This window comes from Chlorocebus sabaeus, chromosome 3, assembly GCF_047675955.1.
Source record: "Chlorocebus sabaeus isolate Y175 chromosome 3, mChlSab1.0.hap1, whole genome shotgun sequence".
NCBI classification, from domain to species: domain Eukaryota; kingdom Metazoa; phylum Chordata; class Mammalia; order Primates; family Cercopithecidae; genus Chlorocebus; species Chlorocebus sabaeus.
The window spans coordinates 19,668,734-19,683,727 of record NC_132906.1 but is presented as its reverse complement, the minus strand read 5'-3'; the positions used below and the strand labels follow the sequence as shown (position 1 = coordinate 19,683,727).

Sequence of the window (14,994 nt, the reverse complement as noted above, 5' to 3'; positions counted from 1 at the left end):
TGTTCTCTTAACTGACATTTAAAATGCTCTATCTGCCCTCAGTCACCATTTCTGTATCCAGAGTTTCCCAAAAGTCATTAGATCATTTCTGTAACATTTGGGAGAATGTGGCATATGATATTCACACATTTTCTACGTAACTACTTAATATACTATAGCCACATGAAATGGTAAGTCACTCTTATCTCTTCAGTACTTATTGAAGTCTTAAGGCAGCCAACTCTAACATATATTAACAAAAGCCGTATAATCTTTTTCTTCACTATGTGGCACTCACTTGAGAGGAAACATACAAAAGAACAATCAGCTGAACAGTATCTTAGATTCCAGCCCTGACCCAGTTACTAGTTACTTTTCAAAGAGAAAAGTCACACTTGCTTTGTCATTCATCATAATAAATGATGAATGTGGAACAAAATGTTAGCTCTCCCCTTAAAAATAGCATATTTGTTGTAGGCTGGGTGCAGTGGCTCATGCCTGTAATCCAGCACTTTAGGAGGCCAAGGTGGGTGGATAATGAGATCAGGAGTTCGAGACCAGCCAGGCCAACATGGTGAAATCCCATCTCTACTAAAAATACAAAAAGTAGCTGGTATTGATGGCACACGCCTATAATCCCAGCTACTCGGGAGGCTGAGGCAGGAGAATCTCTTGAACCTGGGAGTCAGAGGTTGCAGTGAATTCTGAGATCATGCCACTGCACTCCAGCCTGGGCAACAAAGCAAGACTGTCTCAAAAAAAACAAAAAACAAAACAAAACATATTTGTTAACTATTTGTGTGTGTGTGTGTGTGTGTGTCTGTGTCTGTGTCCGTGTCTATGTATAAGTTTCCAAAGGCTGCTGTAACAAATTACCACAAACTTAGTGGCTTCGAATAGCAGTAACTTATTATTTCACAGTTCTAGCAGCCAGAAGTCCAAAATCAAGGTGTCAGCAGAGTCACGCCTCTCTGAAGGCTCTGGGGAGAATCCTCCCTTGCATCTTCCAGCTTCTGGTTGCTCCAGGTGTTCCTTGGCTTGAAACTATACCACTATTCAAATTCACATGGTCTTCTCCTTTACTGTCTCCTCTAGTTGTTTCTTATAAGGACACTTGTCATTGGATTTAGGGCCTATCCTGATAATCCAGGATAATCTCATCTTAACTCAATTACCTCTGCAAAGAACCTTTTTCCGAATAAGGTTCCATGAATTAGGACATGAACATATCTTTTTGGGAGCCACCTTTCAATCCACTAATAAACACACACATACACCAATGAAGTTGATTTTCATTATTCCCAGTAGTTATGTTCTGTAAAGTTGCAGCAAACACTAATTTAGTAGATATTGAACCACTTGGGAGTAATGGTTCAGTATTTGTTAAATCAGTGTTAGGAACAATGGTTCAATATTAACTAAATCCAGCTGAGCGTGGTGGCACACACCTGTGGTCCCAGCTACTCAGGAGGTTGAGGCAGGAAGATTGCTTAAGTCCAGGAGTTCAAGGTGGCAGTGAGCTATGATTGCACCATTGCACTCCAGCCCAGGCAACAGAGTGAGACCCTCTCTCAAAAAAAAAAAAAAAAATTAGCTAAATCCATAAACACACACACACACTGAGCTCACAGATTATAATCTTAAATTCTAAAAATAACCCATCCTGGTAGATTCTGTATACTTTACAATAAAGAAAACGAGGCCTAAGAGTGTCGAGTGACTTGCCTGATGCTGCTCCACTAACAGGTGCTGGTGTTCATATTCAAACCCAGTCCAACTGGCCCCAGAGCCAGAGCACTGCTCTGCTCTGCCTCCTACACCTCCATTCTCTGGTCATCTCTGTAGGAGAGCTGCCACAAGAAGGCAGTGTTACCTTGCCCTACTTCAGCTGGCAATGGGCAAGTGTGGAGCAACTCATATTTTTCACTGCCCTATGCATGTCTGCAAATGACTGTGGAAGTGCCTTAGGTGTTAATTCAAGGATACAAATAAATTTTAGTGAGTAGGAAAATTTGCAAATAGACATTCTAACAATAATGAGAATCAACAATATATAGTATATATGTGTGTATTTTATATATTTTTGGGGGTTTCTTACATGTAACTTTGGGATGATGAATGATGAAACTTTTGATGGATTGAAAACTCAGTGATCTCATAACATCCTAAATCAGTGCTTAAAAATGGAATCCCTGGGCCAGGTGTGGTGGCTCATGTCTGTAACCTCAGCATTCAGGAAGTCCAAGGTGGGAGGATCACTTGAGGCCAGGAGTTTAAGACCAGCCTGGGCAAATTAGCAAGACCCCATTTGTACAAGAAATTTTTAAAATTAACATGGCATGGTGGTGCGCACCTGTAGTCCTAGCTACTCAGGAGGCTGAGGCAGGAGGATCACTTAAGCCCAGGAGTTTGAGGTTACAGTGGGTTATGATTGTGCCACTATACTCCAGCCTAGGCAACAGAGAGCGATCCTGTCTCAAACAAACAAAAAATAGCATCCTATTGGAATGGGCAGTTTATTGCTCTTTCTTTGGTATAAGTTACTTCTCTTAGTCTAAAGGCTATAACTTAAAACAGTACAGTTTATTTGAAAAATCTTGGAATCGATTTCATATTAAAGTATTCACAGAGTGTAGAATTATGCCATCCCTTCTGTTCTAGGTGGATGTGAAATTGGACCCCAAGGATTTGCGAATAGATACATTTCGAGCCAAAGGAGCAGGAGGGCAGCATGTTAACACAACTGATAGTGCTGTCAGACTTGTCCATATCCCCACAGGTAAGCAAGCCCCTTGGCTTTGTACTTTTAACCATTTTTCCATCTTACTCAGCATTTGGAAGGAAATAATCCTATGTGAGTGTCTGGTTCCTTGCACAGCTCTTTAAAAATGTCACTGGGGTTGTGGATAAGGATGGCTATTGTGTTCATGTTCCCCTTCTGTTTGGAAAGATTCCTTTCTGAAAAGATGCGGACAGTGAGCAGACCTGTTCAGGGAAGCTTCCCAGGTATGCTGGACAGGAGTGAGCAACCAGAGGTGCCCCAGCCTAAATACAAATGAAACACAGAAGCAGCCTTGGACAGGCCACCGCCGTGGATCTTCTGTCACCTTGCAGCATGATGGCTAACTCCATTAGGCTTTGCTGCAGTAACGCTTTTATTTAGAATATTGGTAATTTTGGTATACTCTGAGGTAGTTTTGCGGTCTGTAATGTGATTTTAAATATTCCTACCATTTTTCAAATTAAAAATTTTTAACTTCTTTATTTTTTAAAATTAATTTTTACATTTCATGTATATGGTTTTAAAAGTCTAATGGCAAAGTCCTATAACAAAAAAACCAACAGCTGTCTGAACTTGTTCCCACCCTCTTCCTACTTCCTCTACCCTCAGTTCCCATTTCCTAAAGATAACCACTTTAAATTTTTTTAGCTCACTTCTCTAGCTGCAAAAAACAAATAAGCCTCTTTTAGCTATTTCTTCTGGTAATTACCTCAGTATACCTAAATAATAGGCAAATAGTGCTCTTCTGACCAACTATAAAGGTTATATATTTACATCTTAATGTTGTAGATGAGAATTTTGCCCTTCCTGTATACTTTTTCCTCTTCCAAATATTTGTCTTTTGGCAAAATTAATTTTCACTGTGTTCATATAATGAACAGATAGTGTTTGACGCTGAGCCCATTAGCATACAGTCCTGTGATTTCATTTCCTAGAGTTAATCATTACCTCATTGATTTTTCATTTGCCTACTTTTCTTTGACTCTGAGTCTGCCTGCATCTTCCAAAAGCTGTGTAAAATGAAGTCGCTCCAGTGCTCTCTGGAGACCCCCTGACAGAGCACTCCATCATCTTGCTCCAGTGTGGACAAGCTGCTCCCCAGGACATTGCACAGGGGTTGTCCTGGTCATCGGCAGTTGGGGAGTTCCTTTCACCTCTATTCTGTGTTGGATCCTCCCATTTCTTGGGTTCCATATTGTCTTTTTCTCTTTGTTACTCTGTCATTGTAACAAAGCTCATCTTTAAGTGGTTTCCTGAGAAAAGATTTGTGACATGTAAATATTTCAAGGCTTTGGAGATCTGAAAATAGCTTTATTCTAACTTTACACTTCATCGATCATTTCTTGGAAATAACTTCCCCTTAGAGCATTGAAAGTCTTTTTCATTCCTTGTATTTGTTGCTTTCAGTTTAGAGACTCATGCCTTTCAGCTCTGAAATACTTTCTTCAATAATTTCTTGCATAACATTTTCTTTATTCTTCCTGGGATTTCTATTAGTTAGATGTTAGACCTCTTGAATTTTTTTTTCCCTCATATTGTCTGTCACTTTGTTTTTTAGTTATTTTTCCTACCCTTTTTCTGATTTTAAAAAATTTATTTTTTTTTAACTTTTGGGAGCTCTTTCTTGTTCTCAGAATTGTTTTCTCATAGCATCCTTTTCTTATTTTCTTGATACCTACTTCTTTTTTTTATTGCTCAAGGATATTACTTTTAGTTTCCCTGATGTTCCCTTCTGCTTTCTGCAGTGTCTGTGTTTCTTCTGAGTTTATTTTTGTTTCATGCTTGCTTTACTTTTCTTTTTTTCTTTCTGAGACAAGGCCTTGGCCTGTTGCCCAGGCTGGAGTACAGTGGTGGGATCACAGCTCACTGCAGCTGTGACTTTCCCAGGCTCAGGTGACCCTCCCACCTCAGCACCACTCCCCCGCCCCCTGTTCCTGGTAGCTGGAACTACAGGCGCTTGCCTGGCTAATTTTTGCTTTTTTTTTTTTTTTTTTTTTTTGGTAGACACCGGGTTTCTCCACATTTCCCAAGCTGGTCTCCAACTCCTCGGCTCAAGTGATCTGCCTGCCTCAGCATCCCAAAGTGTTGGGTAACAGACATGAGCCACTACACTCAGCCCATTCTTACTTTCATGTTGGAAATTTCTAGGAATTCTTGTCTGTCTGTACATATTTAAGAGTCAGGTTCTAAAGCTCTGAGTGCGCTTATCCGCATACCCACTAGTGAGTTCCACTGTAGATCAGTTAGAGTGTTAATCAGCTTTCTAATTAGGGACCTTTTCTTTTGCGAGTTTCTTTTCTCCTGAGAAGGATCTTCCAGGATACAGCTGAGAGTAAGGTCAAGGTCTCACACTGTTCAATAGCAGTCGTTTACTTAATCCTCTTGTCTTCCGGCCCATGTTCACACTTGCCCTCCCTTGTAACTAGTCCCAGGTCTAGAATTTTCCTAATTTAATTATCCAGAAATATACCTCCTGCCTTCTGCAGATTGAGGAAGGAGACTTGAGGATCTATTTGTTATTATAGGCTTTCTGTATTTAGCCCTAGCTCCTCAAGCCTGACTTTTGAAATACCTGGTGTCTCTATTTCTGAGCCTTTCTGGCACTTAGCAGGGCAAATTGGCCAATTTCTGGTCAGCATGTCCCTCTACTGGGAATTAAGTGTCACCTTCCTTCCAGCTGCTAAGTCATTTACCATTCTTCCATCCACTTTTTGTCTTTAATAGATCATGTTTGGGAATTATATACTTTTATTTCAGATGGAGTTTGTGTTTCTGTGTCTTGTTCTTGTTGTAGCGTGATTTTAAAAAAAGCCGGGGGCGGGGGTCAGGCGCAGTGGCTCACGCCTGTAATCCCAGCACTTTGGGAGGCTGAGGCAGGTGGATCCCCTGAGGTCAGGAGTTCGAGACTAGCCTGGCCAAAATGGTGAAACCCCGTCTGTACTAAAAATACAAAAAAATCAGCCAAGCATAGTAGTGTATGCCTGTAGTCCCAGGCTGAAGCAGGAGAATCAGTTGAATCCAGGAAGCAGAGGTTGCAGTGAGCTGTGATTGTGCCATTGCACTTCAGCCTGGCCAATAGGAACGAAACTCCGTCTCAAAACAAACAAAAAAAACCCAGAAACCATCTTGAAGTCAGACATCATTATGATTGCTCGTATTGTTATATGAAAAGCTAACAACCTAAATATCCAACAATGGTATAATTTCATACTTTCTCTTAAGTTTCCTTTATTGATTTTTATTCCATAGGAAACTGTTTAAAAAAAAAAAAAGGCTGGGCACAGTGGCTCATGCCTGTAATCCCAGCATTTTGGGAGGCCAAGGCAGGTGGATCACCTGAAGTTGGGAGTTCGAGACCAGCCTGACCAACATGAAAAAACCCCGTCTCTACTAAAAATACAAAATTAGCCGGGTGTGGTGGCGCATGCCTGTAATCCCAGCTACTCGGGAGGCTGTAGCAGGAGAATCGCTTGAACCCGGGAGGTGGGGGTTGCGGTGAACTGAAATCACACCATTGCACTCCAGCCTGGGCAACAAGAGTGAAACTCCATCTCAAAAAAAAAAAAAAAAAGGCTGGGCGCGGTGGCTCAAGCCTGTAATCCCAGCACTTTGGGAGGCCGAGACGGGCGGATCACGAGGTCAGGAGATCGAGACCATCCTGGCTAACACGGTGAAACCCCATCTCTACTAAAAAAATATAAAAAACTAGCCGGGCGAGGTGGCGGGCGCCTGTAGTCCCAGCTACTCGGGAGGCTGAGGCAGGAGAATGGCATAAACCCGGGAGGCGGAGCTTGCAGTGAGCCGAGATCCAGCCACTGCACTCCAGCCTGGGCGACAGAGCGAGACTCCGTCTCAAAAAAAAAAAAAAAAAAAAAAGAAAATAACATATGCATGAGCAAAAGAACATAAAACATCTGTAATAATAACCCAGTAACCATTGTTGGCATATATCTTTGGTATACATCCTTTCAAATTCTTTTCTGTACATATAAAAATATGCCATTTTTTCCCCAAAAATGAGGTTATACTTTTTTTTTTTCCTAGACGGAGTCTAGCTCTGTCACTCAGGCTGGCATGCAGTGGCCAGTGAACCTTGGTTCACTGCAACCTCTGCCTTCAGTGTTCAAGCTATTCTCCTGCATCAGCCTCCCAGGTAGCTGGGACTACGGGCGTGCACCACCACACCTGGCTAATTTTTGTATTTTTAGTGGAGACGTAGTTTCGCCATGTTGGCCAGGCTGGTCTCAAACTCCTGAACTCAAGTGATCTGCCCACCTCCTCCTCCCGAAGTGCTAGGATTACAGGCATGAGCCACCGTGCCCGTCCTGAGGTTATACTTTTTGTAACTTGCCATAATTTATTTCAACAATCCATAAATTGTTGGATACTTAATGTGTTTCACCTAAACCCTGTATTGTTGGATATCAATCTGTATTATACATAGTCCAGAACAGTAATAATTAGCTTAAGATGAATTAAAAATTAAAATGGGTAAAAAATTGGGTAAAAGGTGATCAAAACTCTGACAAAATAAACCAGAATACTTTAAAACTTAAAGGTTGTAAAACTACCTTGTGTAGCCATAAATTGCTGACTTTACAAAAAGTGACTTACAGAGAGTAGAACTGTGGTTATTAGAGACTAGGAAGGGTAAGGGGGAGGGGAGGATAGAGAAAGCTTGGGTAAGGGATACAGAATTACAGCTGGATAGGAGGAATTAGTGCTGGTGTTCTACAGCACTGTAGCATGAATATGGTTAATAGTGATGTATTTATTGCATATTTTCAGAAAGCTAGAAGATTTTGAATGTTCACAACAAAGAAATGATAAATAAATTTTGAGGTGATGGATGTGCTAATTACCCTGATTTGATCATTCCATATTGTATCGAAATACCACTCTATATCCCATAAATATGTACAATTATTACATGTCAACTAGCAATAAAAGGAAAAGAAAGTGACTTATCATTGTGCTGCTAGACTTACCTTGGGCCAGTTATCTTTTAACCACTTAGATCTGAGTCTTTGGTTTTAAAGAGGCCTGAAGTCCTGCCCTCAAACCTTCCCTTTAGGCAAGCAAGGCATGTCAAGACCTAGCCCTTAGGAAGCCACGCAGATATAACGAAGTGATTTCTTCAGCCTGCTTCTTCCATATTTTGAGGATTGCCATAGTTTCAGCATCTGCTTCAAGGAAAACTCAGCCTTTCTTCCATTTCTCCCATTCTTTCTTCCATCCCAAGACCTTAGACTAGGAACTGTCCCTGCTAGAATTCAAAGTGAGAACTATAGCTTCTATTCTTCTGTTTTTCTCCATGCCATGGACTCTGAAGAATCATTTTTTTTTTCTAACCACTGCTTCTAGATGACTCCATTTTCCACCATTGGAAGAGTTATTCATAGGGGTATGGTTAAATGTTTATACAGGGGGATATTACCTTTCTTGGGAAAATTTATCCCAAGATAAGGGTGAAGACAAATGAATATTTTATGCATTAAAGTGGGCTTTTTAGTTTATTACCAGTTGGCGAGTAAAATAAAAGATGGCCTCTGTAATTCTTTGTCTTCTCTTCTCTTCTCTTTTCTCTCCCTCTCTTTTCTCTTTCTCTCTTTCTTTCTTTTGACTGGGTTTTGCTCTGTTGCCCAGGCTAGAGTGCAGTGGCATGATCATAGCTCACTGTAACCTCGAACTCTTGGCTCAAGCCATCCTCCTACCTCAGCTCCCTGCGTAGCTGGGACTATAGGTGCAGTTACCACGCTGGCTAATTTTTTGTATTTTTAGTAGAGACGAAATCTTGCTGTGTTACCCAGGCTGGTCTCAGAACTTCTGGCCTCAAATAATCCACCCGCCTTTGCCTCCCAAAGTGCTGGGATTGCAAGGGTGAGCCACCGCGCCCAGCCCTCTTCTATTATTCAATATATCTTCCCTCCCTCTACATCTTCTATTCTTAAGGGAGTACTTATTATTAAATACAGAAAGTATATAATAAAATACATAATCAAGTGATTCCATTAGTAATTACTGAGCTGGAAAGTAATAGTTTTGATCTAAAAGTTCTAACCTGAGTGAGTAGATAGGAATAATACAGGTGCTTAGGCAAAAATCAGTACAGATGAGCTGACAAGAAGAGGAATGTGGAGGAGAGCTCATGAAAGCCTGGCCGTCTTAAAAAGGAAATGTTCATATTCTTTTGGGTAATACGAAAAGGATACGAGAGTCAGGGAAACTCCAGACAAATACCTGGAAGATGGGGGCCACTCAGTGCCCCCAGTCCAATCAGATGGCCGCAGTAAAGAGGTCAGGAAGTGATTAAACTAGTAGAAGTGAAACCTCAGTGCCCTACTAAAAATATTAGAAGGTAGTGACTGTAGCTTATTTAGATAAGGAGAAAACATAGTTCAGAGAATAGAATTTTATAGAAATTCTTTAAATCTCCAGCAAAATATTTACCACTGTATTGGTGCAGATAGGCCAAGCTAATGGGGCTTTTGGTTTTTAGTTTTTGTGATTCAGAAAGAAAACCCCTTTCTCCTCTAATGTACTGAGGAGCGGGATTAGACATGGACCTCAGAGTGGTAGCTACAAAGTTAAGAACAACACAGCCTCAAGAAGTGATCATTTCAGGGCTGGATTTGGGCCAGTAACTGGACTACACAGTGGGCCAAATCCACCCAAATGCAGAAGCTGGCCAGCCAAAACTTGTGTGTGGTTAGATGTATTGATTAGCTGGACCCCAGCTAACTCAGACTATGCAGAACAAGTTAGAAATTTAGAACTTGGACAACTCAGAAACATTCACTATAAATTCTTCTTTTTGAAGACTCTGAGTAGCATCTTTTCATTGGCTTTTTTTCTATAAGGGTGTTTTTGTTTTTGTTTTTTGTTTTTTGTTTTTTTGACGGAGTCTCGCTCTATCGCCAGGCTGGAGTGCAGTGGTGTAATCTCGGCTCACTGCAACCTCCGCCTCCCAGGTTCAAGCGATTCTCCTGCCTCAGCCTCCCAAGTAGCTGGGACTACAGGTGCATGCCACCACGCCTGGTTAATTTTTTGTATTTTTAGTAGAGATGGGATTTCACCTTGTTAGCCAGGATGGTCTCAATCTGCTGATCTTGTGATCCACCCGCGTCGGCCTCCCTAAATGCTCGGATTACAGGTGTGAGCCATCGTGCCTGTGGCCATCGTGTGGCCATTATAAAGGTATTTTTAAAACCTCAGCTCTGTGTATATTTGTGACTGAAAGGGGAAGAGTCTAGTTCTTGAGTTGGACAGAGAATGGAGCAGCACAGTATACGGAGCAGCAGTAGTTTGCTGTTTGTTGAGCTGCAGAAATGCCTGGATGAGTGAGGAGGAAGAGGCCAAGCTCGGGGACTGAAAGGATAGGTAAGCATCTGTAGATGCTGCTGCTTTCTGGGTGCTCATACGGAGTTCTCATTCACATATCAGAATCTGAAGCGCCAACTACAGCTACAATCATAACGCGGCTAGTTTCTGAAGTGTGCTAAACCTAAAATGTTTTTATCTTTTGTGATATTTTCCTGATTAACCTGTCTCATTTAACTGTTCCTTGGTTCTATCTTAATTTGGTGGAAGCCACAGTTTACCTTCTGATCCTTGTTATTTTTCAGGGCTAGTAGTAGAATGCCAACAAGAAAGATCACAGATAAAAAATAAAGAAATAGCTTTTCGTGTGTTGAGAGCTAGACTCTACCAGCAGATTATTGAGAAAGACAAGTGTCAGCAACAAAGTGCTAGAAAACTGCAGGTAAGATTTACTTGGTGTAATAATTTAGTGACTGTTTAAAGAAAAGTCACTTTCTGTAGAGAATGCAGTGTTTGTTCTTGCTTAAACGGGAATGTTTCAGAGCATAGAGAAATGCGCTCCTTTGTAAATAAGCAGTAACTCAATGCAAATGAACGGATGGGTTATGGCTGAACTTGGGCATACCAGTTTGCAAGTTAGTACATGAAAGATGTATAAACTAAAAAGTATTTCCTAGTTGTTTCCCTCTTGTGTTTATATCATTACTGTCTTAAGAGGAAAATGGTTTAAAAGACAAAATAATTCTTTGAGCATTAAGAACGTTTTTGATTTTTAAAAATTAAAACCTATGCTTGTGTTATAACTCTATGTGAGATCAAATACAAATGGCATTGCAAAAAACTGGGAACAGTGAATCCTACTGATGGAGACTAGAGATAAGGGGTAGAAAGGAAATTTATTTTTCATTACATATCGTTTGGTACTTTTTGAATTTTGTACTATATATGGCATAGTGTTACTTATTTAAATAGATAAATAGATGAATTCTAAGCAAAATGAATAAATGTCATTATTTTAAGTAAACCTAATATATAAATTCTTTTTTTTTTTTTTTTTGTGACAGAGTCTCACTCTGTCATCAGACTGGAGTGCAGTGGCATAATCTCAGCTCACTGCAACCTCTACTTCCCGGGTTCAAGTGATTCTCCAGCCTCAGCCTCCTGAGTGGCTGGGATTACAGGCACATGCCACTACACTTGGCTATGCTACAGTAATTTAAATTTGGAAGATTTTGTGGCCTTTTAGGATAATGAATTGTCTAAACCTAAGCATTAGTTATACTTTTCATCTTGATGTGTCCAAGCTTTTTCACACTTTGGTGCTTCTAGCTTTCTTTACCTACGTGCTAACTTGCAGGTAGTAAAAGTGACAAGATAAATAATATTAACACTGTTAGTGGTAATCCCCGATTATAGAGCATTATCACTGTATGCATTTGCCGACAGGAATGCTTGTTTACAAACCATAACTTATTTTTGTTTTTAACAAGCAAATAATATACCCTGAGTACACACCATTACTTCTTGGCAAATAAGTGGTAACATAAATACTATGAACTCTGCCGCATTTGAATTTTAAAAAGACATTTGAATTTACTTGCTCTTTAATATTTTGGCACCAGAGGTTCCACAGACTAATTTTTTTTTTTTTGAGACAGATTCTCTGTCTGTCACCCAGGCTAGAGTGCAGTAGCACGATCTTGGCTCACTGCAACCTCTGCCTCCCTGCAACCTCTGCCTCCCGGGTTCAAGCAATTCTTGTGCCTCAGCTTCCCGAGTGGCTGGGATTACAGCCACCATGCCTGGCTCATTTTTGTATTTTTTGTAGAGATGGGTTTTTGTCATGTTGGCCAGGCTGTTGTCGAACTCCTGGCCTCATGTGATCTGCCCACTTGAGCTTCCTGAAGTGCTGGGATTACAGGTGTGAGCCACTGCACCCAGCCCACAAAGTAATTTTTAAAATAGGTGTTCAAGATTGGCTTTATACAAATTGTTCATGTGTGTCTTCTTCAGTGGTCTGATTGACGAGCCAAAAAAGACATCACTGCCTCTTGAATAAGTTATCCACCTACCTGAAATGTTTTAATAGGGATTTCTAAGGCTTAGAAGTTTTTTTCTTCGATCAAGATATACACTTGGCTTTTATACAGAAGGCATTATGCCACATTCCCAATCCTGGGTCTACTGATCACCTAACAAGCTTTCGTAGATGCCCAGGCCCCACCCCAGAAATTCTGATGTAACTGATCTGGAGTGAGGTCCTGGCCATTAATATTGGTGCTTTGGGAGGGTGGTTTCCAAACTTGGCTGATTGTCAGAAGAGATGATCTGGGAATGTTTTCAAAATACATAATTCTGATCCATTATCTCTGAGGTTGGGCTAAGGAATCCATAATTTTAAAAAATTCTTCTAATGGTCAGGAGTTTAGTTTCATATCACTTGCCTTAGGGTTTAAGACAATAAGTTATAGAAATATCTTATCTTCTTTTATTTTAAAAAGCGAAAGCATTTGAGACAGGGTGTTGTGTATATCGGGTGTTGGGGAGGTGGAGGAGATGAGCAAACTAGGAAGAATGCAAATAACTGTAGCATGAGACAAACTGTGGTGTGCCATGAAGAACGTTCCAAGTACAATGGGTTTCAGAGGAAGAAGAGAATATATTTCCATTGCTGGGACCAGAAAGGCAGAAATGGTAGGAGAGTGTTAGGGAAGGGCATCCCTTGAGATGATGTTTTATAGCACAGATAACAGACACACACATAATAATGCCATAGTATTATTAGTGGCATTATGGAGATTCACATAATTTTCAGAAATAACATTGGGATGATTGGCCACGTTACAAAGTACCTCGAATGCTGAGTTGAGTTGTGTCTGCTCAGTAGACAAGAAGGAACCAAAGAAAATTTATCAGAAAACTGTACTGTAGGAAGACTAAGCAGGGCAGCACAAAGTGAGCAGAAAAATGGGAGATGAATCAGGAGATGTTTGAGAATTGTAGGTGAAAGTAATGAGTCCAGGAGTGGTAGTAGAAATGGAAAGGGCAGGATGTAATAAGGGACCCATGAAACCAATTGGAAATGGGCGGCTGGAGAAAGGGATGAATTGCAGATGGTCTGTCCCCCCATGTGCATCTGTATCAAAGCCTGGCATAGTAAACTCACACCCACAAAATGTTTGATCAATTGCAGAATGTCAGAATTTTCTACTTGGATAAAAGGGAATACATGGTGCTGTCATTTATAGAAACCAGGAGGAGGAACTGATTGGAGTGGAAAGATGATTAATTCGATTTTAAGTATTTTGAGTTTGAAATATCAAAGAAACATTCCTTCTTATTCTATAACTGAGCTCTACAGACCTGTAGTGTTAAACATTAAGTTCTGCCCATTCTTGTTCTTTGTCATTTTGTATATATGACTTTTAGAAAATATCTAAATTGTTGAAATAGTCATTTGCCAAGTGCTTTTTCCATTGTAATGAAGACATTTATAAAGGTAAAATATAAATTGCTTTTTATTATGGCACAGGTGGGAACAAGAGCACAGTCAGAGCGAATTCGGACATATAATTTCACCCAGGATAGAGTCAGTGACCACAGGATAGCATATGAAGTTCGGGATATTAAGGTAATACCACTGCGTATGCTTTGTGTACCTTTGATTTCAGAAGAAAACATAGTCAAATTCTAGAACCTATATGTAGATACTACCAAGTATATCTAAAATATTTCCAAGTAATTTAAATCATTAAGCCACCCAAAAATTTACAAACACTTCTATTAGTTTGCTGGTTAAAAAAATAATGATCTTTATGCCATTTCGAAACAATGATCTTTTCTTTTCTTTTCTTTTCTTTTTAAGACTGAGTCTCGCTCTGTTGCCCGGGCTGGAGTGCAGTGGCTGGATCTCAGCTCACTGCAAGCTCTGCCTCCCGGGTTTACGCCATTCTCCTGCCTCAGCCTCCCAAGTAGCTGGGACTACAGGCGCCCGCCACCTCACCCGGCTAGTTTTTTGTATTTTTTAGTAGAGACGGGGTTTCACCGTGTTAGCCAGGATGGTCTCGATCTCCTGACCTCGTGATCCACCCGTCTTGGCCTCCCAAAGTGCTGGGATTACAGGCTTGAGCCACCGCGCCCGGCCAAAACAATGATCTTTTCTAAATTCAAAATTCTTCGTTATGCAATCACAATGTATGAACATATATTCAGTCTGCATATATACATGGGTATTGGTTTTCTATTGCCAGGTAACAAATTACCACAAATATAGCAACTTAAAGCCGTACCCATGATTAAAGTATCTCATGATTTCTGTAGGTCAGAAATCCTGGAACAGCTGAGCTTAGTTATCTTCTCAGGATCTCACAAGGCTGAAATCAAGGCATGGCTAGGCTCCATACTCTTCTGGAGCTTGGGGTCCTCTTCCAAGGTTATGTGGTTGCCAGCAGAATGCCACTGCCTTGGATTGTAGGACTGAAGTCCCCATTCCCTTGCTGGCAGGCAGCGGGAGGCTGCTTTTCAGTGCTTAAATACTGTTGGAAGTTGTTTCCCAGTGGCTCCCTCCAGAGACTCTCTCCCACTTTGAATTTCTTCTTGCAGGAATGACTCAGGCCTTTTTAAGGGCTCACCCGTTTAGGTCAAGCTGACCTGGATAATGTTCCTTTTGATTAACTCAAAGTCAACTGCTTCGTCACCTAGGCACTAGAATGATACTCTGTCATTTTCACAGGTCCTGTCTGCGCTGAGAGGGAGTTATTCACAGTGTGTACACCAGGGGGCATCTTAGAATTCTCCCTACCACAATGTGTCTTCATTAGATTGAGGTGTTACAGTTAGGCTGCTGGGGAAAAGACTCGGTCAAGGTTGTTCGAACATTAACCTGTCTAAATCGCATCTACCAAACACCACTG

The 14,994-nt window shown here is 40.8% G+C and overlaps 2 protein-coding genes across 12 annotated transcripts in view; one reads left to right on the top strand and one right to left on the bottom strand.

Moving 5' to 3' along the window:
* The window catches only part of LOC140710878 (uncharacterized), a 152,070-nt gene that overhangs the window by 47,355 nt on the left and 89,721 nt on the right, over positions 1-14,994 (bottom strand). The gene's annotated exons all lie outside the window — the stretch shown is intronic.
* The window catches only part of MTRF1 (mitochondrial translation release factor 1), an 88,247-nt gene that overhangs the window by 67,307 nt on the left and 5,946 nt on the right, over positions 1-14,994 (top strand). For all 7 annotated transcript variants that reach the window (XM_073013688.1, XM_037986764.2, XM_073013683.1 and 4 more), the window contains 3 exons: positions 2,641-2,758; positions 10,387-10,523; positions 13,614-13,712. In XM_073013688.1, the coding sequence (XP_072869789.1) occupies positions 2,641-2,758; positions 10,387-10,523; positions 13,614-13,712 (354 nt within the window). The remainder of the gene's footprint in view (positions 1-2,640; positions 2,759-10,386; positions 10,524-13,613; positions 13,713-14,994) is intronic.